The 27,093-nt window shown below is 38.3% G+C and overlaps 2 protein-coding genes across 3 annotated transcripts in view; both read left to right on the plus strand.

Moving 5' to 3' along the window:
* The window catches only part of LOC122075587 (nicotinamide adenine dinucleotide transporter 1, chloroplastic-like), a 10,694-nt gene extending 790 nt beyond the window's left edge, over positions 1-9,904 (plus strand). Inside the window, exons 3-9 of one of the 2 annotated variants that reach the window (XM_042640699.1) lie at positions 463-569; positions 1,651-1,699; positions 1,814-1,923; positions 8,211-8,305; positions 8,392-8,480; positions 8,559-8,653; positions 9,267-9,904. In XM_042640699.1, the coding sequence (XP_042496633.1) occupies positions 463-569; positions 1,651-1,699; positions 1,814-1,923; positions 8,211-8,305; positions 8,392-8,480; positions 8,559-8,653; positions 9,267-9,503 (782 nt within the window). In that variant the 3' untranslated portion in view covers positions 9,504-9,904. The remainder of the gene's footprint in view (positions 1-462; positions 570-1,650; positions 1,700-1,813; positions 1,924-8,210; positions 8,306-8,391; positions 8,481-8,558; positions 8,654-9,266) is intronic. The other variant, XM_042640778.1, reaches the window with a different exon arrangement.
* A 9,581-nt stretch (positions 9,905-19,485) lies between these two features.
* On the plus strand, positions 19,486-27,070 carry LOC122079335 (kinesin-like protein KIN-14I). The gene is made up of 20 exons (XM_042645718.1): positions 19,486-19,629; positions 19,909-20,033; positions 20,500-20,666; positions 20,761-20,904; positions 21,100-21,348; positions 21,447-21,518; positions 21,925-21,993; positions 22,289-22,366; positions 22,496-22,633; positions 22,719-22,800; positions 22,893-22,988; positions 23,086-23,262; positions 23,361-23,467; positions 23,621-23,799; positions 23,935-24,096; positions 24,178-24,431; positions 24,520-24,683; positions 24,798-24,998; positions 25,776-26,299; positions 26,474-27,070. Exons 2-20 carry the CDS (start codon positions 19,916-19,918, stop codon positions 26,583-26,585), a joined length of 3,093 nt encoding a protein of 1,030 aa, XP_042501652.1. The 5' UTR covers positions 19,486-19,629; positions 19,909-19,915; the 3' UTR covers positions 26,586-27,070.
* Positions 27,071-27,093: the final 23 nt, after the last annotated feature.

The raw sequence follows: 27,093 nt of genomic DNA on the forward strand, positions 1-27,093 counted from the left end.
GGGGGTGGGAAATTAAAGCAAAAGAGAAAAATAGTCTAACTACATCTCACTATCAGTCTAGTGTCATGCTTTATGGACTCCGTATTAACATATGGCTGCGTAAGTTGGGATTTATGAAAATTTCAGATATTTTTCATTTTGCAACTTACTAGAGATTACTGACAAAGAGGAAAGGAACTCGTTTATCTGATCCTGAATGCACATACACACACAGCCTTATTCATATTCCTCGCTATAGTGGAAAATAGGTTACGATATGCGATCCATATTCCTCAATATGCTGACAGACAGGCTATGATTTGCATCCTTTCATGTTATCTTGGATAACATGCAAGTTATAGTTTGACATGTGATAATTTGCGTTGCGGAGATGTATCAATGATCTTTGATGTGGCGATCGCTTTCTTTTTTCATTATTTTGTTCTGCTAAGAATCTTAAAAGCTGGAATTTTGACCTATCAGGAAGCCTCATTGTTGGGAGTTTGCAGCAAATATTCCGAAAGGAGGGGTTTCGTGGCATGTATCGTGGACTTTCTCCCACTGTGTTGGCTTTGCTCCCGAACTGGGCGGTGTGTATTTTCCCCTTAAATATATTCATCAATTTGGTAATAATTTATTAACTACATATTGAAGGGAATGAGGAAATAAAATGTATAACTTGTTCATTTGGGGTAATATGTGGGTTGATTTAGAGTTTATATCTACGTGAGGCTATATAACCCATATCAAACCATGTAAAACAGCCTGTATTCCTCACTGATAGTATGTACATTGCATGTAATACTTTGTCTTTACTTCATGTGGTGGCTACTTCCATTCCATTCTGTTGAATCTTATTGCATGCATTGATATTTATGATTCTCTAATCGGTTATGGCCTTGTTGGTAATGTATGTGTGGTCTGTTGGAGAGGCATCCATGCTGTGTAAGGTGAAGATGAATTGCCAGAAGAAATAAGACCATTCTTAGTTGAAATGTTGTCTGATGATGGGGGAGCAGTCAATTATCGAATCCATGATCACAAGTGTGTTAGTAACCTTGATTGATTACCCTAAGTGGACATTAAATAGTAGAAAGCAAGCTTATGCACTTTGAGAGAAATACATATGCGTGAGAGCTACTGTATTTAACTCGTTATTTCTAATCCGCAATTTAGAACTTGGCAATGGTATGGGCTGAAGAAGCTGGGGTTGGTTGGTTAATTATTTTGTCGACTTTTTGACTAACTTATCACCTGATATATTTATGGACGATCTGCCACCACTTATTTACATCATCGTCCTCAATAATAAATTCAAATGAGAGCCGTAAAAGTTTTTACAGTTTCTTCCCAATAAAGATTGATGGAGACTGTAAAGCTAGCTTGGTGGAGGCCTAATAAGGGAATGATATGGCAGAATGTAACAGAATGTAAGATAAAAAGGATATAACTGTATGGGCAGCGGAGTTCTTATTCTTCTTATGAAAATTGTGACAATATTTCCCAACATGCTATGATGAGAATTCTGACATACTTATTGGTTGGAACTATTACCTTCCCCTGAATTGCATCATTTGCTTATCATTTGCTATTGCCATTATATATATATATATATTTTTTTTTTTTCCTTTTTGCTTTGGTACCTCCTGACTTTAGGTTAAAATTTTGCAGGTGTATTTCACCATGTATGAACAGCTCAAAAGCTTACTCTATTCTGATGGTTAGTTTCTTAGCTAATTACTTTGACAATGAAGAAGCTAAAATTGATAAATGTTTTTACTCACTACCCTTTTGGCTGGCTATTAATATCATTTAAGTTGTATGGTTTATGTAGTAGGATACCATCAACTCTCAATAGGTGCAAACATGGTAGCTGCTGCTGGTGCTGGAGCTGCAACAACCATTGCCACCAATCCTCTTTGGGTTGTGAAGACAAGATTCCAAGTATGTCAAGACATGATGTGAATTTATGTGCCACTGACATCTTTTTTTCCACTCCCGATTCCCAACTGCAATTGCCTACTAGAAAATTCTTGTAATTGTTTGCGTTAATAAGGAATCGGTTTGTATTTGCAGGATATTCTAAGAGGCTTCCTCTTCCCAGACATATCTTTATACATAGAATGTTTGCATTTGCTATTTTAGTATACCCAAAGTTTTGCATTCTGTCAGTTTTCACATTGGGATACAGTATCTTCCTAGCTCTGAATGCCATCTACACCCGCTTAGTTGGTCGTTGTCACTACCTTTACCTTGGATTCTGCTGATTTCACTTCTAATTGGAATGCATGCTGAACTGGGGCAAGAGTTTTCCTCATTCTTTTTTGGCGGTGGGGTGTTTGGGGGGGGGGGGGGAGTGAGTTTGTTGTTCTCACTTCTTTTAGCTGTGCAATAAAGTCTACTGGTTCTCTTGTGATGGGATGCAATTGCTCTATTGTTGATTTTGTAAATCTATGGGGAGGCTCATTTGGTTCTATGTTATAAGATCCACTTAAGCCGACCCCATTAAGTGGGGAAGGCTGAGTTTGTTGTTGTTGTTAGAAGATCCACTTACATTAAAGGATTTAGGAACTTTTTCTCTTGGGAAATGTGTTTCTTTTGATATAGGAAGACAATGTAGGGAGGGTGTGGATTAGAAACTGTGCATGATCTGGTGGTTAGTGTAATCTTCTTCGCTAGTGCTTTATGCCTAAATCCACTTGGTAGAAGGTGCCCTCCCAGGCTATTGATGCGATCTCGGGTTCGCAAAACCCTGTTTGAGTTTGCTATTGGCCCACCCAAAAGTTGATAAATAATGGCAATTCTGTAAATAACTTCAAATTTACAAAGGGGAGTGGTAGCACCATAAATAGGAGGAATTTTAAGGGAAGTCCCTTGAGAGCTCATCTGGCAAGTATGGGAGAAGAGGGGTGTCAAGTAAATATGTGGATATTATTAAAGACATGTATAAGGGCGTGGTGACGTGAGAACTGGGAGAGGTTACGGCAATGATTTTCCTATCACTATTGGGTTACATCAGGGATCTGCTTTAAGTCCTTACTTGTTTATGCTCATCATGCATGAGTTAACCCAGAACATTCAAGGGGAGGTTTTGTGGTGTATGCTTTTCGCTGATAACATTGTGCTAGTGGCAGAGACAGTGGTAAAGATCAACGATAGTTTGGAGTTATGGAGATCTACCCTGGAATCTAGGGGTCTTAAGATCAGTAGAACAAAGCTGGAGTATATGGTGTGTAACTTTAGTCACTCACAGACGGATAACGATGTGGTGAAACTTGAGGAGAGAGAGATCCCAAAAAGTCTCTTTCAGATATTTGGGGTCAATCATAGACAAAGAAGGAGAGATTGACGATGATGTGTCTCATAGAATTAAAGTTGGATGGATGAAGTGGAGAGGTGCATCTGGAGTGCTCTGTGATCGACTCATACCTCTAAAGCTTAAAGGAAAATTTTACAGAATAGTCGTAAGACTGGCTATGATGTATGGGGCGGAATGCTGGACAGTCAAGAAGCGCAACATAGATAAGTTGAGAGTTGCAAAGATGAGGATGTTGAGATGGATGTGCGAAAAAACTAGGAAAGATAGAGTGAGGAATGACCGAGTTAGAGCTGATTTGGGATTTGCTCCGTTTCAGGACAAGCTTAGAATGTCACTTTAGGTGGTTCGACCATGTTCAGCATAGACCTTTGAATGCGCCTGTGAGGCGGAGCGATTAGATCAAGATGGAATGAGCTAAAAGAACTAGGGGCAGGCCTAAAATAACTATTGAAGACTTGGTAAGGAAAGACATGTAGAAGCTAGGCCTGGATCTTAATATGACTTCTAACAGAGCTGTTTGGAGGGCAAAGATCTATGTTGCCGATTGAATTTAAGCGGGATGTCCTGAAGGTGTTGCGTGGTTATGTTTACTTTCCCTTTCTTTTCCCCTTTTTTTTTATTTAGCTTTATTTTATGCGCAATTGCGGATCCATTTAGCCGACCTCATTTCCTTGGGAAAAGGCTTGGTTGTTGTTGCTTAAGGGAAGATTGGTAATTAGACAGAGGGAGGGACAAGGGTGGAAGTAGAAATTAATGAATAGGGGTAAACTAGGAATTAATGAATAGGGGTAAACTAGGAATTGATGATAGAATAAGGACAAAACGAGTTTCGGACTTTCAGTTAAGGAGGGTATTATGGGGAAAGTAAGGAATATGGTGGTGTTTAAAATACTGTCATTGGTATCTTGTCATTTTTAAACTATTTTTATTGGATTCAAATAGGGGGTATTTTCTTATTTATGAATAATATCTTTAGTAAATGAAATAACAAATATTAAAAACATTTACTTGAATGATATTTGGCATAAATAAGTGCCGAAACACAAGGCGACATGCAGTGCAACAAGGTGGCTGTCGCCTAGGCCCCAAGCAAACTGCCTGGACACCTAGTCGTCGCCTAGGCGATGCCTTGGCGACGCCTTGACAACTATGGGCAGCTATGAATCTAGCAGAATTACCAGTGTGATATCTTAATGAAACAACTAAACTGACATGACAGGCTCCTTAGGGTTCGCTAGGATGAAAAAGGACTTCCCAATAATGGCTGAAGAACGTGACCTGATCCAAGTCTTTAATGAGGCTCAAAACTTTGCAGTCATTCAGATCTCTCCTTTGTCATGATTAAGGGGAATCAGGATATTCTAGACCTAAGCTTATTGATTTGGTATCAAGAACTGCATTCCTTAATGCTTTACTTAAAACAACAAATGAAAGTTGACCACAGTCTTACACCAAAGAAAATTATTAACAAAGCTTTAGTCACTCGTCTTTCAGGGTCAGGCCCTATATTATAAGGGATGAAGGATTTTGGGGGATAAAATCGGATCGTTTTACTTATGTAGGAATCACTGGGGGATTCATGTGGACTTCTTGTACGAGTATAGGCTCAATTAGGAAAATATTGGTTCCTCTGATTAAACATAGTGCAGCTCAATATAACGAGAGGCTAGGGTTTTGGGGACCTAATTAAGATTTGTTTGATCAAAACTGTGATGAGAATCAAATTCCTTATAATATTTTTAAGCTGATCCAAGACAGGACAAGGGATCAGATCAGGGATTCTGCCTATTCATAGAAGAGGCTTTCACTTGCAAAGAAAGTATGTTGATGGTTTTGTGAGGAAGGTTGTTCCCTTGAACGATTATCATGGAGTGTCAGATTAGCCTTGGGTTAGGGGTCTGAATGCTAGTCTGAGTAGCAGCACCAGGCTACCAAAGACATTTTAGCCATAGGCACTCTTGGATTGTACATGCCAAATAAGGGAAACATTGTAAACCAGTTACTATGTTTTTCTCGGGGGTACTTATGTGAGGTACAGTTAGTTTTGTTTTAGTTAAAAAGCCTCCAGTAAAAGAGCCTCTAGTGTGGTCTTGCAAGTCATAGTGGTTTCCTAGTGGTATAAGAAAGTTTATCAAGTCTGTCATTGTTGGAATTTTTTTAATATCTTTATGAATATGGGATTTACGATATACTCCACCCATTTTCCCAACTGATTAAAAATAGATTGTTTCTTGGTGGAAGCGTAGAAGCTTCAACCATAAAAACTGTGGGATTGCTTCTCTTTGAGTAAGACCAGCAACTCCCACCCATATGACAAAACACTTCCCACCAGACTTCATTAGCAGTATAATGAAACAGCAAGACAAAAGACACCTTTTTTGCAGCTCAGGCACATGTATGATGCCTTCAGAATAAAATGAGCCCCTCGGAATCAAAGACTTCATTGTTGAGATACTCTCTTGAGATGCTTCCCCCACAAAAACCTTGAAGTCATGTGGCCCACATCGCTCTCCAAAGTGAGGAACAAGGTATGCTTCTAAAAACAACTTAATGTTGAGATTGAAATTTGGGGGGGGGGGGGGGGAGAATCTCAATTTGTGGAAATCCAAGAATAAAAATCCTCTACGCTGAGGAGATCTTGCGGTGAGGTGCAGTGAGGTGCTCTAGACACCTTGGATTGCAAGATTAATACAAAAAGTCTCATGTAAAAATAAAATCATTTGACCAGTCAAACTTATTATAGAATAAGAGCATTTCTTTAAATGTTGGTTTTTTATAACTTAATATGACTTAATGTTAATTTTTTATGATTTGATGTGGCTAAATGTTGATTTTTAATGACTTGATGTGTCTTAATCTTGATTTTTTAAGATACAAGGTATATATAACTTACTAAATAATGTTAGAAAATAGGAAAAATAAAAAATAACACTTGTTCGCCTTAAGGCGGGCGCCTTCTCGCCTAAGCACTTCGACAACAATCCACTGCCTTGGTTCGCCTTGGCACCGTGACAACTATGTAGCTGCCTCTAATTTTTTGCATGTTGGATGGTTTTCCTTGATAATCTCTTGTTTGGCAAAGAAGAATTTTAGTAGTCAGGATCGGATGGCATGGAATTTGTTTACTTCATCAATAGTTGGAGCATGTGGTATGGGAGGAATTGCCACATTTTTGAAATCAAAGTCAACTTCTCTGGAGTATCTGTTAAATTCAGTAGGATCGGTATCTTTAGGTTTCCATAGCCTACTCCAACTTCTCTGCTAGGATAACTTGGTTTACCGTCCTCTCTCTTTCACCCTACCCACAGAAGGTTTTCCAAGTTTCAGCCGCAGCTGGGGAGCAGACTGGCTGTGAGGCTTGGCTGCTCCCTCCTCTCTCTCTCTTTCTCCTCTCATCCTCCCCATCTCTCCCTCTCACCCTCCACTCTCCTCTTCCTCCTCCTCCCCCTCTCTTTCTTTTCTTCTTCTCCCTCTCTCCCTATCTCTTCTCTTTCCTCATCTGTCTCACACGATCAGGTGGTCGCGCTCCACCCTTGCTGACTCCCTTGAGATTTCTTTCTGTCAAGCCTCAGATCTGGTGAGTTCTTGAGCTGCTGCTCAGATCTGGAGTTACATTGTGCTGCTGGCTTTGCCGCAGATCAGATATGGACCTTGTTGTTACGGAGTTCTCCGCTCTCTGCCTGCAGCCACCCATCCATGTGCCGCTGACCAGCTCGTGTGAAACTTGCCGGTGACCAAGTTGCTGCCCAGATCTGGATTCGCCGGTCTCTCCATCTCCTCCTATATCTGTGTTTATTGCTTCGTTTGCTCTGCTATGGCCAGCAGCCCGCAAGGCTGTCAGCTATGCTCGGCTGACAGCCGTCTTGCTGCTGCCCTCCGCAAGGCCGGCATCCCTCTGCAGCTGTCACCAATGCTGGCCGGAGCTCACTAGTCCAATGCACTGCCAATGTGGCTGCCTTCTTGCCGACAGGAGCTTCGAATCTTGGCTTGGCAGCTAGGAGTTTGTTGTGTGGAGAAAAATTGGGTAGGGTTTGGTGGAACTTTACCTGCAATTGTCAGGATTGCCCTTCTTCTTTGAGTTGGGCTTTTGGTTCCAGACAACTAGCCCATGTGGTCTTTTGAGTGTTGCCCAATTGGGCTTGAGATGTAACCCTTAATAGGCTTTTTGTATCCCTTATAGGGTTTGTAACTTTCCCTTTGGGATTATATTTTCCGTCACAATTCTTTTAATGCATTTACTATTCACCAAAAAAAAAAAAATTTCAGTAGGATCAGTCATCCTTCTTTTAGGACCAATGGGATGGTATAGTTCATGATGCTTTCGAAGATGATTCTTGTACTTACTGTCTTTAGCTGACCTTTTTTTATTTATTTAAATGTGTAAAACTGATTATTAACTTAATTTTTTACATCTGGGGAGTTGCTTAATCTCATATTATCATAATTATTGCTTTATCAGAAAATGATAGGGAATAAAAAAAATGAATGTCAATCACCATGGCACGAAGAGTATGTCTGCTGGTTCTAATGTCTTGGAAAAAGGGAATGTCTAGAAGAACCTTCTGATGTCTCAACTCTCAATGAATAATCACATGATTGCTCCTATTTGAAATTATTCAAGCCACTAAATTGAATAAAATGATTGGACACAGATATGGGCCTTTATTTTAGGTATTAGCCTACTTAGAGAAGTAATTGAAGAACAAGGTATACTTCCTGTTTTTAGAGACTTTTAAAACATCTTATAGATTTTTTTTGGGGTAGATATCTTATAGATCTTAAACCAACTATTTTAGAATTTATCCCCTGATTTTTCTCGCTGATGTGTGATCAAATGCCTGTAGAAGTTCTTAGTTCATGCTCCACTTGTTGAAAACTTTTGTAATTTATCTTAGTCATTTTCAATGTGTAGACGCAAGGAATGAGGGCAGGAGTGCTTCCATATAGGAGTACACTATCTGCTTTGCGGAGAATAGCTCATGAAGAGGGTATTCGTGGATTATACAGGTTGTGTATCTCCTGTCCTTTTAATAGTTGATATGTGTCAGTGTTGCTTCTTCCAATGACGTCTCTGATTTTTATATGGTGTACAGTGGTCTTGTGCCTGCATTGGCAGGAGTTAGCCACGTTGCAATCCAGTTCCCAACATATGAGAAGATTAAAATTTACTTGGCTAAGCGAGGTAATTTGCATCATATTTATCCCTTTTGGCATGAAAGAATGTTGAGTGATTAATGCTGACCCTTTGTCATGATATCAGATGAAACCACCACTGATACACTCAGTGCACGTGATGTTGCAGTTGCCTCATCAGTCTCCAAAATAATTGCATCGACATTGACGTATCCACATGAGGTAATAATTTCCTAAAAAATTGAAAAGTGTCTCAAAAAGATCATATCCCATCTTTCCTATACCTTGTCTTGATCGTTTTGCGGTTGAACTTTCTTTTCTGATAAAGTACCCCAAGTGTCACTAGGGGAAGGGTTGAGAAGGTTATTGCTACCTCTGTATTTTTCTCCCTGAATTCTTTATAGGAGAAAAGAACCTTGTCCGTCTGGCGTTTCCCACACCCAGACACAGCTGGGTGTGAAAAGACCCAGCTTCCCCGCGCACACTGGGTATTTTTGTGCCCGATTATGTCTGGGCATGGGAACGCCAGATGGACAGGGTTCCTTGCCCTTCTTTATATTATTTGCCAAGAATCTTAAATGTGGCCAAAGAAATGAAAAATGCAAAATAAAAGAAAAAGGACATAAAAGGGAGAGAAGGGAGGGGGGGGGGGGGGGGGGGGGAGAGATTCTGTATACCAACTGCTTGGAAGTCATTTCACATTCTTGTTTATAGGAAAGAAAAAGAAAAGGCTTTGCCATTCTTGTAAACTATTTTCACCCACCTTTATATAATTTCCATAACAAGTTCATGAAGAAAAAGAAAAGGCTTTTTAAGTTTCCCTCTCCCTGTGCAGGTGGTGCGCTCAAGGCTTCAAGAACAGGGGCACCACTCAGAGAAGCGATATTCTGGTGTAATTGATTGCATTAAGAAAGTCTTTGAGAAAGAGGGTATTACTGGATTTTACCGGGGTTGTGCCACCAACCTTCTCAGAACCACCCCAGCTGCTGTTATCACATTCACCAGCTTTGAAATGATTCATCGCTTTCTAGTCAATCTGTACCCTCCTGAGCCTCAACCTCAGACACTGTGAATACAGATTTGATTCTTGCTTGATAACTATGAAGCTCAAGTAGATGTCAGCTTTTTGTGGAACTGCAGATCCACTTGAAGGCAGTTTAATTCAGCCTGCAAATATTCATCCAATTGAGGGTTAAAGTCCAAGATTAGATTTGTATATTTAGTCATTACATGGTATTCCATTGGCAGTGCCAAGCACGTTTTAGCTTGTAAGGTTGGGGACAATTCTACTAAAAAAGCGTTGGGAATAGAGTGTATTATGTTCACGAGGCCTCAATACCTCTAGTAATATTGGCCTTAGGGGGTGAGGTTGCTCCTTCTTGTGACATTTTGATGATGACGATTACAGAGGTTTTTTGGTGTTGGTCAGACATTTAGGCATTAATTAATACATGGTTGTTATTTTTTTGGGTACCTTTAAGAACTTGATTGACCACCTCCTTTGTGCCATGTTAGGTTTTGCATCTGGTGTTGCTTGTGTTGAAAGTTAAGACTTTTTAACAATTTGTTTCTTTTGTTTTTCCCTTATTAATGCCGAAAGCAAGAAGTCTTGATAGGCCATGTTGTTTTGTTTCAGTATCTGTGTGTCTCCTTGAGAAATGCCTGATTTACATTGGATCAGATTCCACAAATCAGTAGTTATGGCTTATGGGTTCTTATTTTTTAGTGAATATCATGGAGTTGGTTGTGTTGTCATTGCAATTCCTATGATCAATTCTATAATTCAAGTATCCACCTAATTTTGTGAATTTGAATTTTATAGAGCATGGGAATCTGATTTTGGACAGGAGCATGAGTTCAGTCCAACAGCTCATGTGAAGATTCCTTTAAATTAGAAAGTAGTTATCCTAAACTGGACAAGTAAATGTTGCCTTCTCTGAATCGTTGGAAATAATAATCAGTTTGGCTGGAGAACTCTCATTTTTCCAATATCTTCTATTGAACAATTTTTTTTCTCTCTTTCTGAATTTTGAGTTGGATTTTTATGCTTTGTTTGGACTTTGGATGGTGAGAACTCCACAGTTTTGCTGATTTACATTAGACTATGTAAAATTACCTGTGCATCATGGGAATTCAAGATATTCAACTAAGGTTGTGGAGTTTGATTTATATTGACATCTAGTAGTTTATTTGTGTTGCTGATCAGACCATTTTAGTTTGTGCTTATTGCTTGCCAAGTTGTTCTACTAGCATGCCAAACACAAGGCAGCAGCAGCAATACTTGGATGAGATGATTCCTATTATTTGTAGTTTTATTACTATTGCTATCATCATCATCATCATCATCATGAACTCTTTTTCCTTGGTGGCATGCTGGAGTGAAATGATATCCGTGAACAGCATTATTGAGGGTGGATCATCATAAGGCAGTACCAGGGTTTTAAAACAAGGAATTGGTACCTGAATCGGTACCTGAATCGGGTCCAACTGATTCTAATCCAAATCCATTCCAAATTGGCGGAATCAGTTATCACTGTTGGAATGCTTATTCTTTCTTCACTCTGTAACCTGTAATGGGTGTGTATGTGTGTGGCAAAAAGAGAGAAATTGCATGTGAATCACACCTCTTGTCTGTCAGAACTCATAATTAAGACTAACAACTAATTAAACACTTCTTCACCCAAAAAAAAAAAAAAAAAAAAACTAACTGAACACTTCTTCAAGACTACAACAATAGATCGTTGTATCTCTTTCTGGCCCTGGACTTAATTGTGGCATTAATCCCGATTCAAACAGGAATGGATGGAATATGGAAAGGTCTATTCGAATCAGGATTAGTCACAGCGGATTCTGATCCGAGTAGACCAATTGGATAGATCTGATTCCCATTTTTCAAACGCTGATGTGAAGTTATAGATTTTATTTTTGGGGTAAAAAAGTTATAGAATTGGAACCATATTTCTTTCAGATCTGATTCCTATTTTCAAACCCTGATGTGAAGTTAAAGATTTTTTTTTTGGGAACAAAGTTATAGAATTGGAACCATATTTCTTTCAGACAACTCATCATTTTCTCCTTTCTTCCCCACATGGCTTTTCAGTGAGTTGAGTTGTCCAACCCAGTGACTTGAAATGGATAATAACAAATGTCAAATAACTAACACCTCTAGTTTATAATATGATAGCCAGCTCTATATGACTTCTTAAATCTTTCCTTTTGTATCTTATTATCTGGGATTATTATCTTTCTAGCCCTTAAACATAAATGGGGCATGTGCCTCAAAGAGAAGAACAGCCCCACTGAAAAGCTTAAAGGGTTAGGACTCAGCCCCTTCCCTTGATTAAAATCTTTTCTCTGCTTTCCCCTCTCAAGTTCAATGCTTGTATTATACGTACCAATGAAGTGGATAGCCTCTATAATAAAAGGGCTAGTAATCATGCGCAAGAAAAGGGTTCCTACAGCTTTCTCTGGTTATAAGATTTAGACAACCCAGGGTCCCCTTTTAACCCACACCATAAGGATTGAGGACCCCTTTACTATAAACTTCTCTCATGACTCATATGTCGCCATGAAAGGATTGAACCTAAGCTTTTTGGTTAGATTTAGAGTTGATCAGGCTTGAGTACATGGCATGTCTCAGACACATGGGAATGAATTTAAAAGAGGTTTCAATTTAAGGGGCCCTTAGACACCTACTTATAGGACATCTAGGGTGTCTTTACTGTTCATGCTCACATCATTTCTTTTCCTTTCCCTTAAATCTTCTTAATCTTGTTATTCTTTTGACTGAATTATATCTCCTTACCTGTTTTAGGGGAGAAAATAAAGGATTGCACTATATTATTTGAGAGTGGGGAATGTTTGAAGAAAATGGACTATGGAGGACAGTCTTTTACCACATTGATATATATATATATATATATATATATATATATTCATAAAAGATCCATTAGGGAACAGCTCCGTTCAGTCGATCTCACCTCAACCATTATATACTCTGGCCGGTCCAATGGATGAGGTGACCAAAAGAAATGGGAGTGGGAGGTCTTCATGATTTCTTGGGAATGAGCAACTGCCCCACTCACAACAACAACATATGATGAAGCTCTTCTCTTTTCTTCTGTCATTCCTTTTTTTCCTCTCTCTCTTTTTTCTGAATAATCTATCTTACATTATTAGTTAAGATCAAAGTTCTATCTTACATTATTATGTAAGATCTGAGATTGATCAAAGCCTTATGGGTTCAAGGACTAGCCACCTGGTTTGAACTGATTGCAAAATCTTACTCTTAACTGAGTACTTGAAATGAAAGCATCTAAAACTTCATCTACCCAGTTAAGACCCTCTAATAAATATAAACTTAGAAGATACTAAAGTAAAAGGGGATGAGGTGTGGTGGAGGTTGGAGGATAGATAATTGGTAGTAGAGCTATAATTTTCTCGATAGTAATTATTGGAGCTATTTTAGTTGAGAGGCAAGAGGTCGAGTAGCCTCTAGACCAGTGCGAGGCCCAATGAGAGAGTGCACAAAGATATCAAACATTAATGGAAATTTTGATTTCGGATGGAATAGGCAGTAATTTCACATGCACTATGTTAGGGGCAGTGTCCACACGACCATGCATCTTTCTTTTTTCCTTCATATTTCTATTTTCACATCCATATGTATCAAGTAGTAAAGGGTTTGAGTGAAGATAATGGCTAAAGTAGTTGTACCTTTACCAATAGGTAGCAAGGGTCCTACAGGGTCCTAGAAGGTCATAGCGCGTTTGTATCAATCTCTCTCTTCTTCATATGAAATGATCGGGCTACCGTCTTATATATAATACCATTTTATTGCACTTCATTGGTGCCTTCCCTTAGGTTGCTGGCTCAAAGAACCTTCTTTCCTTTTTTTTTTTTTCATAAACCTTCTTTCATATACACTTATCTTTCTTATTAAAAAAAAATTGTAATCAATTTTATGCTAAAACTTTTCCGTATGATTTTGTTGCAAGGTAAAGGCTGAGTATAAGGAAAATTATTAAGTAAAATCATTTATTCTTACTTAATTTTAGTTGGTAATTTTCCTTTTATGTGGCTTTTACCAGGAAACAAATGTTTCTCCAAGGAATATGCTAAATTAGTCCTTTACCGTTTCAAATATATATATATATATATATATTTATACACACTATAATATTTTAAAATAAAGCTGTCTCCTTTGCTTTCTAAAACTTAACATCAAATTCTCTATTGTCGGCCAAGATTCTATTATTAATTACTCCTTTTATAAATATATAAAGGTACTATATTTCCTTAATGATTTTACTTATTAAAAAAAAAAAACTTTAAATAATATATAAGAAAAAAAGGAGGGGGGTGGGAAAGAACAATGCCTGCCCACTCAATGCTTAGATGTAGTAGGGTGTGAAAATACCCAACAAGTACAAAGGCAACATGAATCTTTTTACATTCAGTTGTGTTTGGGTGTGAGGACCCTAGACAGGCAATGTTCTTTGTCCTCAAAAAAATATTCTTAACATTCAAAATTTTGGGCCCTACCTTGCTCTAACTTGGTATTAAATGCCTTACCTGAGAATACCAAAAAAAGGAGGGGGAGGGGTGTTTAATCCCTTGCAAGCATTCTGGCCAAGGCAAATTAGATTCAACATTAGATAAATTACCTTTACCCAACCAGTCAGAAGTGGTAAAGAGGAATTTTTTCTTTTTCTTTTTCCTTTATTGCTAAATATGTCCTTATTCTTTTTATTGACAAGTGATGAATTAAAATGCTTCCATTATTTTTATTTAACTTTTTTTTCTTTTTTAATAAAGATAAATTTCATTGAAGATTGGAACTAGAGGAGCACAAGGCATTCTTAATACATTGATCAACAAGCCAAGAAGTAGAGTTTGGCCAAATTGTCTTACTAGTTATCGACAGGACCTTCTGAGCTAGAAAGCAAACAAAGCCATCAGCCTCCCTAGTAGTCAAAAGGAAAATACAAGATTTAAAATTGGCAGAAAAATGCACAATATCTTGAAGAATAGGTAGCAGCTGCAGAGGGGCGACTTTCTAGAATTGAGGAGAAAGGAGATCACCTCTTGAAAATCATATTTAACATGTATGTGATAGACACATGCAAAAACAACATAATTCAACCCTGCTCTGATCGCCATAGCTTCCTAGAACTGTTGCTGAAAATTGCTACCTCTAAAACTACAAAGATGAGAGTGCCGGCTTGGTCACGAACAACATAACCAACACCCCCTTTCTGAGCTTCCAAAGGAAGAGGTGCATCACAATTCAGCTTAAACATATCCAAGGGAGGAGCTAGGCAACGAATCTGAGACTGCATAAAAGGATTTGAATGATGCTTTAGATGAGAATTGGTCGCTGCCCAGAACTTAGAGAATGCCATGTGAGTAGCTTAGATAACCTCCTCCTAGGACCAAATCCTTCCACCAAAAATTAGATCATTCCTAATAATCCAAAGCTTCCAGCAAATAAAGGAACATAAACCGAGAGATTCAGCCACTCTATTCTTATCAAGCTTTAAAAGGTCATCTCGAATGGAAATTAACTCATGTAATTTAGGAGTTCTTATAGTTGAAATAGAGAAGGAAAGAGTGCTCTCAAACCAAACTGTTGGTGTATAATGTCTTGTATTCCGTCGTAGTTTAATCCAGGGAGTACTAGTGCAACACCTAGACAGGCAGGATGGCGGTCCTCCTAGCCGATTAGCGGGCCGTGGGGGTTGCAAGGGGGCAGGAGGCCCCCCTACATAGCAGGGGTGTAGGGGGGCGCAGCCCCCTGCTCAAATTTTTTATTTGAGGGCAATTGTGTACTTTCTGGATTAGGGTTTTTTCGCTATATATTTGTAGCGAATGTTTCTTTCTCTGTAATGCAAGCAATACTGAGAGGTGTGAGGACGAGCGTTGTAACCCTATTCTCCATTGATAATGAAACATGATCTCATTTCACTGGGGACGTAAGCAACCTTGCCGAACCTTGTAAAATCCGTGTGCATTGTTTGTTTTGTTTTTTTCATTATCTTCTGCATCATTTTAGGGTTGCGTTTCTACACAAACAACACTTGCACAAGAATAATCGAGCAAAATGTGATCGTTAGTTTCATATGTACAGCCACACCAATGGCAGGATAGGTCGATTGGGATGCGACAAGAACAGAGACCAACGCCAGATGCAAGCCCCTCAAAACAAGACCTCCAAATAAATGATTTTATTTTTGGTAAAATCTTACATGTCCATATCCTTTTCCAAACATGATCAGGGATCAATTGCCAATCATGCACGCTAGAAGAAGAAGCTTGCTAATTGGAGGCCTCATCGTATAGGTTTGATTGGAGGTGATAGGCTGTTTTAACTGAGAAGGCTCTTGTCCGAGAGGCACCCAAACTTGGTGATTTACTCTAGAAATCAGACCAAGAATTATTTTTATGTAATCATATTTACAACAAAATGCAAAATCATAATAGGGGAAATATTGTTTCACTTGATCATCTTAACACTTCAAGTTGACAGCTTTTGTAGCCTTTGAGTCAGGGAATGAATTTGCTTTCATCTGCTTATGCGGCTTTTGATGCCTTCACTTAATTTTAAGCAACCACCAAATGGGGTGGGGTGGGTTACCCGCAGGAGAGGGGTTCCGAACCCGAGGGGGAAAGGTTCGAAATGTTAGTTATCGGACCTATGGGCACCCATGAATGATGTGAGATGGGTTGGAGTGATTATCCACAGAAAGGGATCCAGATCCGAGGGGAAAGGTTCGAAATTATCACTAGCTATCGGGCCTATGGGCACCCTGGACAGGCCCATATGCCGTGAACTTAAACCATGATCAGCCTGCAGCCGACTTGAAAGTAGGGTCCACCAGCCTTAAAAATATGCATACGGGGATCCCACTCCCACTGGAATACGAGCCCCTTGGGTCCACATTGGCCTTTTGGGGAAAAAAAGAAAAAGGAAAAAGGCGGAAAAAAAATACTTAAAATGGGTCCCCGAAACCTGTCAGGCTCGGTTCCGAAGCACCAATTTGAAACTTTCGAACGTTGTAGACATACGAGCCGATGAAGTGACGCATATACCCCCCATAGTGTTTCACCATTTGAATATTTGTCGTTTTTCTTTTTGGTGGAAAATATTTGTTGCTTTTCAATCCCATGATCAGAGTTAATTTTTCTTTTTTTTAAAGACATTTTGGTCAGACTCAGCAGGTTTGTTTTGTTTTGTTTTGTTTTTGTGGTAAGACAATTTATACTATGGACCAAGAGAGAATCTCTAACTCTATGTCTATGATCATTATTAGAAAAAAATATTTCACACCTTTGTAAATAAGGGAGAGAGAGAGAGAAAGAGAGAGAGAGATAATGATGACATTTGTTATTTCATAAGTCTAATAATAGTGTAAATTCCTACACAAAAAAAAAAAAATTAAAAGTGTAAATTATTATAAATAAAAAAAAGGGTAAAATCATCTTAGATGAAGAGATTCTTATTTCACCTTCAATAGTGAAATCTCTCTCTTTATAATGTCATGAGTTTTGCTCTCTTCACTCTTGACATGATTGACCACCACTGCCCCTTATTATCGAGTATTCTATTACCATAATAGATTACTAGGGGATATCATCTACAGATTACTCCATCTTAATATGTGATGGCAGTTTTGACCACAATTTTGATGAAGTCGGATTAGCTTCAATTATACTTTGTAACTCGTAGTTTATGTTTACTACTATAGACTATAGTGTTTCATGATGCACTCAAGATCCGAAGGCTAGGGGAATTTTGCTAGGCTTAGAGAGATTAAGCGAGCAAGGAAGTAAAAAGGTAAAGATTTGGACTTACTATTCGCAGTTGATGAAATGACTTTCACGAGTCGAGAGTCGAGAGTCGTGATTCGTGAAGGACAGCCATGAGAGCTTTTCTCTTTATAGTTTCTTGAATGTTGTAGCAATTAAGAGAAAACAGTTTTATTTAAATATATTGAAATTAATATCACATAAATTCAAGTACTCGAGTTAGGTGCCAACAAATTTTTTTTTGGTAGAATGGGTGCCAACACTAGTATATATAGTTGTACCGTTATCAACTTTAAATTGGTTGGTAAGGGGTCTCTCTCTCAGTCTCTCTCTCAGTCAAAAGTTCAATTAGCCATTTAACCTACAACCAGTAAAGCTTAGGTAATCGTGAATTTGAAGACTTGAGACTCTTGAAAACTTTGGTATTTTTGTATCTAAAGTTCTCCCTATGACCATTACTACATGTTTAAGCTTAAAACTTAAGGAAGGGAGATTCCTTCTCTACAATATTAGATCGAAAGTGATGGTCATATTCATTTCAAATATAATAGACAGGAAAAAACGTTGATTGCTTAGCTGGTAATGTTTTTTCCTTGTTTAAGGGTGAAGAAAAAGGGCTCCAACACTTCTAACTATAGTGACACATAGGTAGGTAAGTTCTAACGTCCGCTGAAGGTTGTTAAATAGTTAGATATCTTGAGACCCAGGGGGACCCATTTAATTTTGAAAAAATTTGAATTTCAAAAACTTTGTACAAATAAATATATAAAACATGTTGAAGATATTGGAACCTCAATAACTAACATTTTCAAATTAAAATTGAGATGATCCATTTTTTGGGGGAAGAAAGTTGTCTAGTCGCGTAGTCTCTACGCATAGATATTGCAGCGAAAATGATCACATCTCCTTGTGAAATAAAAAATCACATTCACATTGATGTCTCTATGGACACTCTCATGTAACTTAGGTCTTGATGCTGCATTACTTCATACTTATAAAACCAAATAATCAGCATATGATAACCATACTATGTTTCTTAAGATCAAGACTAACCAATTTACACATCCAAGGTTCAAGTAAGTGGAATCGTCCTGAACCCTAGAAACCCTTCTTGCATCATGAATTGGGATTAGGAGTATAAACAAAAACATAAAATAAAGTTGAAAACTAATGAAAATCTTAAACAAACAATTACACAATGTAATACAAAGATTTACATGGTTCAATAAGATTTGCCTACATCTATAGTAAAATGAGATCCACTTCACCATCAATGGAGAACATGGTTACAATCGTTCATCTTCATACCTCTCTCAGATTACCAAGATTGAAGCCAATGAACCATCACTATAAATTTCTAATGAAATATACATAGACACATATTACTAAAATACCTATGTAGTCCTAAAAAAAAAAAGGTTTCCCTCAACCTCTTGGACCCTTCAAGCCCTATGGCCTCTTAACGGTCCTTCTGAATCAACTCAAAAACGCAAGCAACGGAATATAGGACACCATACCCCCAACAATATGCTTAGCTGACTTGATCAGCACATGATAACCTATATCATGTTTCTTAAGATCTAGACTAATCAACTTAAGAAGAATATCAAATACGGTCACAACCAAGTGGAATCGATTGGAATAAGTTAGGAATTGATTGGAATCAACCTGAGCCCTAGAAACCCTTTTTAGATTGGCCGATTTCAATTGCTAAGAATAGGAATCGAGCTCCACCGATTTTGATTAAAATAGACTAATTTGATCGATCCAATTCCAATTTTTTAAACCCTGATCACAAGTCGCAATTCATAATTGAGAAATATAGTTTTCAAGTTGTTGATTAAGATGATTACCAAAAAAAGTTGTCATTGTAATTAATTTTACGTTAATGTTTGGAGAGGGAGGGGGACCATAGAAAGGATTTTCCGGGTGGTTTGTCCATCTTCATCTTCACAAGGTTTCAAGTAAAATGATTGTTTCGGGTAGATCCGATTAAACTAACTGGATCAGAATTGGCCTGGCACCAACACCAAATACTATACTTTTATATGGAATCGTAAAGCTGATTCAAATCGGGATCGGGCTCATCAAAATTCGCCGATTCGACGGATGATCCGATTTCGATAAAAAAAAAAAAAAAAAAGGTTTTGTTTTCACAAAAGCTAAACAGGAATACGGTTCGGTTCCCGAGCCGGGAGATTCGGAGCGAGGTTTGATGTCGCTTTTGAGAGCAATATTAGAACGATCGGAAGGAAAGAGAGAGAGAGAGAGTTAGCTTTTGAGGTTTGAGAGAGATTTGAAGGAAGAGTGCTTGATTGTAGTTTGTAGAAGAAGAAAAAGAGAAAAAGGAAGAAAGAACCAAACCACACCCCCTTGTCTGCACTTTCCTTGTTAGCTCTTTCTCTTTTCTCTCACTCTGAAGTTGCTTTCCTTCTTGTCTCCAAAACTGTAGCTCTGCAATTGCTTCATTGATCGTTTATCTCTGTTGAAGTTGAGGCACCTGAAAGATATTCTTTTTAAGGGTTTTGAATTGGTTTTTTCGGTTGATTGGAGATAGTAGAAGTCTAAGAATAAAAGTTGGATTTTCTTTTTAGTAGCAAATTCGAAGCATTAATGGCGAAATTATTTATTTTGGCTTGATTTGATTTTGAGAGTTGTTGCTTCTCTAGTGTGAAAATGGCTAGCGATGGGATCTTGTCGTTTTCTATGGCTTCCGTTGTAGAGGATGTTCTTCAACAGCACGGGACTCGAGTGAGCGATGTTGATTTAGCATCAAGAAAGGCAGAGGAAGCAGGTGTAGACTTTTTTGCTTTCTCATGATTTCACTGACTTTCTTCGAGTTGGATTTTTGAGGAATTGTTTTTTTGTGTGTCTGTTTTAACTTGTAGTTCAAAAACTGTTTAAGCAAATAGTGAATTTTACTGGTGGATTTTATTTCTATTGAAATTTCTGTTCTCATGACTCTTTGGAAGGTTTTCTCATCCCCTGTTCAAGTTCTGCTTGTTATTTTGGTTTATTTCTCCTGAAATTTCCATGGTTTCTATGTTTTGTTTACTTTCCTTTTTCATTTTCCCATTTCCCCATTTCTTGTTTTCTTAATCTAATTGTCTATTTTCAGCAAAACAGAGCCAAACGTTTGTCATTTGTTGGTTAATGTTCTTGGAACCTTACTTTCTCTGTTCTGCCTTTCATCTCCATAGAGTGTGCCTCTGTAAATTCACCTCGCTTGTTTCCTAACTGGATTTGTGCATCGTTTTCAGCGCTTAGAAGGTATGAGGCTGCTGGGTGGCTGCGAAAGATGGTCGGAGTTGTTGGAGCTAAAGATTTGCCGGCTCAACCATCTGAGAATGAGTTTAGGCTCGGGTTACGAAGTGGGATAATTCTCTGCAATGTTCTCAACAAGGTTCAACCTGGTGCAGTGCCAAAGGTTGGTGGATGAAGATGCCTCTGGTTCTTAAGGGTTTAAAATCCTTCTTTCCTGGTCTGTTGTTTATATATTTTTCTTCCTAATTATTTTTTAGGTTGTGGAAAGTCCATCTGTCGCTGCTGTTGTCCCTGATGGAGCTGCATTATCAGCATACCAATACTTTGAAAACGTGAGGAATTTCCTCGTAGTTGTGCAGGATATGCGGCTTCCCACCTTCGAGGCATCCGATCTGGAACAGGTACCTTTTTTTCTTTTTAATTTTTAAACATGAACAATCTTCCCCATTGTTTTCTTATGGATTTAAACCAATTTTTTCTTAGAAATTAAAGTTCTACAGTATGTAAAATGATTTTAGAGTGCATTGGATTATAAATGTACAATCTTCTTATTTGAACCTTTTCTCTTTTCCCCTGTCCTTCTCTTAAACTTCCAGGGAGGGAAATCTTCAAGGATTGTGAACTGTGTTCTGGCACTTAAATCTTACAGTGACTCCAAACAGTGTGGTGGAAACCGAATGTGGAAATTTGGAGGAAATTTGAAACCCACCAGCTCAGGGAAATTTGTTGTAAGGAAAAATTCTGAACTTTTCACAAACTCATTATCAAGGAACCAGTCAATGAGTGAGAAGTCCGTGGATGGTTCATTCCCTGAACCAAGCTTAAATAGTGATCTTTCTGAAATGGTAGGTAAGCTTTACGATTTGGAATCATATGTAGAACTGCTTTGGCTTGTGACACGAATATAGTGATCACTAAATTACATTCACTGTTTAATCTGCAGACTACCTCTCAATCCGTGAATATGCTTGTACGTGCAGTTCTATCAGACAAGAAGGCTGAGGAAGTTCCAGCGGTAAGAGCTTTTGCTGTTAGTAATACTAACTTAGATGCCAGAGGATAACTGTATGTTGGTCCTCTTAAACATACTCAGAGGACTGTAAGTCCAACATTTGCGACTCCTACCTTTTTGACATCCTAGGACAAATCCACTAAATGATCCCAACCATCTAATTGTTGGATAGTCAGAAAGCTGTAGTGAGTGGTCCAGAAAAATGGCTTTAGAATTTGGGCCTGGCAGATCACTGCAGCCATGACATGATGTAGTTCCCAATCTGTCTGCATATGTCACATGTGTATAATAAAGTTTGATTAAGGTTGGCTTCTCCAATCGTTCTATAATTTATTGGACTTTGAGCATTCCTGCTTTTCACAGACTTTCATGTTCTGAGAGAAACATATTACTGTTCTGCTGGTAACAGTTGGTGGAGTCAATGCTAAGTATGGTTATGGAGGAGTTTGAGCGTCGTCTTGCAAGTCAAAATGAGCTGGTAAGCTTCCTTTTATATGCACTGTACTAATGTGCGAACAAGTCAGTCCCCTCATACCTACTTTTTTTTTTTGGTGGGGGGGTGAGGGGTGGAAGTGGGGGTGGGATGAATATGGATGTGCAAAGACTTCTTTATTGCCATGTCTCTACAATTTGAATATTTGTTGGGGATAAAAACTCAAAATTTTGCTTCAAATGCTCTTATTATGATTGAAATGTAACCATTGGCAAGTACATGATTCATGAGTTCCCATTGCAATTAATTCTATTTTCTTTTATATTTTATGATCCAACAGATGAAAACAGCTGTAAAGGATCTGCCTGCATCTAAAGGCAACAAATCCCTTTTAAAGACTGCTTCTTGCGAAGTGAAGGTACACTGCTTCATAAAAATATTCTTTGAGGTTAAATGCAAGTATGGGTTGGTTGTACAAAATGCAAGATGGTGATGCTTAGAAATTCTATGGATTTTAAATAAAATTATTTCTCTCATTGATATGAAGGTGGAGTTGGATGATGAGAATGTGGCAAAGATGAACAATGAGAAATGCTTATATGGAAGAAGTATGCATGACGATGAGTCAAAAAAACAAATAATGAAGCAGCAAATGCTCCTTGACCTACAAGGAAGAGGCATTCAGGTATTCATCGATGGTGACATGATTTATGTATGTATATAAACTTGTCAGGTGAGTAATACATTCCAATAATTCCAAATGATTTTAGGAACTGAGACATACTCTTTGTGAAACAAAAGCTGGGATGCAGTTTATGCAAATGAAGTGCCTCGAGGAGTTGAACACTCTTGGTGAGAGTTGAAAGGAATTTTCTACCATTTGCTTGAGCTTCTTTACAATGTAAAATTTTCTTTGATCTTGAAGTTATCCCATCCCTTAACAGGTAGACATATGAATGGTCTAGCTCTTGCTGCTTCTGGATACCATAAGGTTCTTGAAGAAAACCGTAAACTTTATAATCAAGTACAAGACCTTAAAGGTAATGTTGTAATTTGAATAACCATCATAACTCATTATCGCAATCCATTGATTGTTCTGAAAAGAGACTTATCAGTTTTTTGTTACTATAATATTAGGAAGTATCAGGGTCTACTGCCGAGTCAGACCCTTCTTGCCTGGGCAACCAAACAGATTGAGCACTGTGGGTCATATAGAAGAAGGAAATATTACAATCGTTGCCCCTTCAAAATACGGAAAAGAAGGACGTAGATCATTTACTTTCAACAAAGTTTTTGGTCCAGCTGCTACTCAAGGTCACTAAGGTCCCCATACTGTTTATTTTCCTTTTTCCCAAATCTCTTTCCACTTATGGCATTTCATAAACCGCCATTCATTTTCTGTTTCATCACAGAGGAAGTCTTCTCAGATACTCAACCTCTAATCCGATCAGTTCTTGATGGCTATAATGTTTGCATATTTGCATATGGCCAGACAGGATCAGGAAAAACATACACTATGGTAAGACATCCTAATTGTGGATTGATGTATGTATTTATAAATTTATTCTTGTGCGACGCAATTACTTGATTACATCATTTTATTTCATTCACTAGCTGTAATGGTTTGATGATGTATAATCAATTTTGCTGATTCTTTGGTTTATGTATCCAGACTGGGCCAAAAGAGCTTGCAGAGAAAAGCCAAGGTGTAAATTACAGGGCATTGAATGATTTATTTCTTCTCTCAGAACAAAGAAAAGATACCTTTCGTTATGAGGTTTCTGTTCAAATGATTGAGATTTATAATGAACAAGTAAGAGATCTCCTGGTTACTGATGGTTCTAGCAAGAGATATCCTTTAAAACATTGGGTTAATTTCTTTCTACCCTTTTGCAAGTTGGATGCTTCTCTCTCTCTCTCTCTCTCTCACACACACACACACACACACACACAAACCCCTAGAGGAATTCCTTAACTGTTGAACACATTAGAAATTCATAACAGTTCGCAGAAGGGACTTAGTGTACCAGATGCAAATCTCATATCTGTTGCATCAACATTTGATGTTTTTGAATTGATGAACCTTGGACAAAGAAATCGTGCAGTGAGTGCAACAGCCCTCAATGACCATAGTAGTCGTTCTCATAGGTATGAATACGAGTTGTTATATCTACCTTTTAGATTGAAATGCCCTGTAGTGCTGATTTTTGTTTTGAAATTTTTTTGCAGCTGCCTGACAGTTCATGTTCAAGGTAAAGACCTGACATCTGGAGCTGTTTTTCGTGGGTGCATGCATTTGGTTGACCTGGCTGGGAGCGAAAGGGTTGACAAATCAGAAGTTACAGGAGATAGACTAAAGGAAGCACAACATATTAACAAATCACTTTCTGCTCTAGGCGATGTGATATCATCCCTTGCCCAAAAGAATTCACATGTTCCGTATAGGAATAGTAAACTCACACAGCTGCTTCAAGATTCTCTAGGTATTAAACTACGGTTCTCTACTCTCCTAAATACATTGGAACTACATTTTCTTTTAACTAACTATGTTTTGCTTTTGATTATGTTTAGGAGGACAGGCCAAGACACTAATGTTTGTTCACATTAGCCCTGAACCTGATGCTATTGGGGAGACAATTAGTACTCTCAAGTTTGCTGAGCGGGTTTCTACTGTTGAGCTTGGTGCTGCCCGAGTAAACAAAGAAAGTGCAGATGTCAAAGAGCTCAAAGAGCAGGTTCTTATTCCTTATTCATTCTGTCACTTTGCCTGAGATTTCCAGAAACAAACATTTTCCTTTGTTGCTTCGTTTTCCTTAAGAATTTTGTTCAATTCGTGATTCTTATTTCAGATTGCTAGTCTTAAGGCAGCCTTAGCAAGGAAAGAGGGAGAAAACGAGCACTTCCAGCTTCCCACACACTACAGCCCCGAAAAACATGTACTGAAGGCTGGTGGATCATCACCTTTGCATTCTAACAGACAGATTGGAGGAGATATGTCAGGTGGTCACAGCAACCTCCGACAGCCAATGGAGGATGTAGGAAACATAGAGGTAATTTCACTTTACATCTAGATGTGGTGAAGTTGTAACTTGAAATTCTTCTCTTAAGAAATTACACAATGTTAGTTTTGTACGTCTAATTATGATTATTAGTTTTGCACCCATAGTTAGTGTAGGCACCTAAGATTCCTTGCCTTCAAGCATTTTGGTGCCTGATGAATGTTTTTAATAAAAAGGGCGGACCTCGGCGCAACAGTAAGGTTGCTTCATTGTGACCTAGTGATCATGGGTTCAAGTCAGGAAACAGCCTCTCCGCGAAGCACGAGGTTAAGGCTGCATACATTATTGTCCTCCCCAGACTCTGGAATGGCAGGAGCCTTGTGCACTGTGTTTGCCCTTTTTTATGAATTTTTTTTTTTTTAATAGGAAACGTAGAAAATATCTGCTTGTAGCAAGAGAGTGCAATTAAAGTAAATGGTGAATCACAAGTTTGTTAATGTAAGTCAATTCAACTAATCCTTAGCCCCATTACTTTGAAGAAATGTGTAACTGTGTTAAGAGGATCTCCATAACTTTCTAATTTCTGTTCTCTGAACAGTTATAATTCATTATTGAAATGAAATCTAGAATCTAGATCTAGATAGCTCCTGCATTTCTTTTCTCCTTCAAACTTTTCGAATATAGTTCTATTTGGAAAGTATACATTAACGTCTCATATGGATACTTTAGTTTTCACATTGAAACTATGGGTTGTTCTGTTGTTAGTTGCTAATTGATTTATCATTCCAGTACTTAAGGAGTTGGAAGTTTGATATTCTCATTTTGCAGGTAAGGAATAATTCTGTGATGAGGTCAAAGAGGCCAAGCCTTGATCTACAAGAACTATTGATGAATTCACCTCCATGGCCACAAGCCACTAGGCCTGAACAAAATTTCCATAAGGAGGATGAGAAGGAAACAGGATCCGGAGATTGGGTAGATAAGGTCATGGTGAACAGGCAAGAAATTGCATATGGAGGTGAAAAATCATTAGGACATTGGGATGGTGAAAATGTCCAGTTGCCTGAGCATTTCTTTCAGAGATTTCTCCCGGATTCAAAGGTCTATCCAGAACAAATATATAACCGAATTGCAGCTAGCAAAAAGGAGAACCATGACTATGATCTTCAGAGAAGTCGGTTTGATATGGCTTCGGCTGGTGATTCTGATGAGCTCGAGGCTGCAACCAGTGATTCATCCGAGCCAGACTTGCTTTGGCAATTCAATCATCCCAAAGTGACCAGTATACCAAATGGAGTTGGTTCAAAGATCAAGAAACCTCAACCCAAGGCATATAAAAGCACAGAAATAAGGTAATTTATATGGCAACAAAATTGAAGCAGTTACCTCACCTCATAATTTTTTTTTTGGTTTCCTTCACATGTAAATCTAGTCACTAACATTGTTTCCTTGCCCAATACTGTCTACTCTACTGATTAACTTTCGATATTTCTAACACTACTCTTCTAATCCTTTTTTATACGTAGGAGTTCGATACCTACATTAGGTCCTTCGCCATCAAGGAAACCATCATTGCATCGGAGTGGAAGGCAGCCGGTTTCTGTGGACATGAAGCGCAGAGCTGGAAATGGGAAGTAGGTATTCGAAAGGGAGAAAAAGAGAAGTGGTTATCAGGTTTCTTAGAGAGAGGGAGATAGTGAGTGAGTGAGTGAGTTTTCAAATATAGTGAGGCGGCAATAAATCAAGTTGCTGATATTATTTAGTCGGGGAGAGGGGACCCCGCGATGCCAGAGTGGGGAGGAATTTGCATGTCAAACCCACCAATGACAATGCATAGAATGGTTTTTTCCACATAGGGCCCATATGGTTCATAACAGGAGAGTGTGTCAGTGTGAACACCACTTCTCATCATGTGAGAGAGTATACGCTGAAATCTGCACTCTGGCGTTGTGTGCTTTTTTTCCCTATTTAGTGGCAAACTCAAGGGGTGTGGTAACCCTTCAGTTTCCATTTGTTTCTATAAACATTATTTTCGTTCTTTTTGTGTTCTTCACTTCTTCCTTGCCAACGAATAGGAAAAAAAAAAACCATTTGAACTTGAAATGGAATTTTAGCTTTTCACACTTCTTGAAGGTTGATCAATGAC

The sequence above is a fragment of the Macadamia integrifolia genome, chromosome 1 (assembly GCF_013358625.1).
Source record: "Macadamia integrifolia cultivar HAES 741 chromosome 1, SCU_Mint_v3, whole genome shotgun sequence".
Classification (NCBI taxonomy): domain Eukaryota; kingdom Viridiplantae; phylum Streptophyta; class Magnoliopsida; order Proteales; family Proteaceae; genus Macadamia; species Macadamia integrifolia.

Coding starts and splice junctions, on each gene's coding strand:
- LOC122079335 (XM_042645718.1), top strand. CDS start 19,916: ATGGCTAGCGATGGGATCTTGTCGTTTTCTATGGCTTCCGTTGTAGAG. Junction 20,667..20,760: donor AACCTGGTGCAGTGCCAAAG/GTTGGTGGATGA, acceptor ATTATTTTTTAG/GTTGTGGAAAGTCCATCTGT. Junction 24,684..24,797: donor TCAAAGAGCTCAAAGAGCAG/GTTCTTATTCCT, acceptor TTCTTATTTCAG/ATTGCTAGTCTTAAGGCAGC.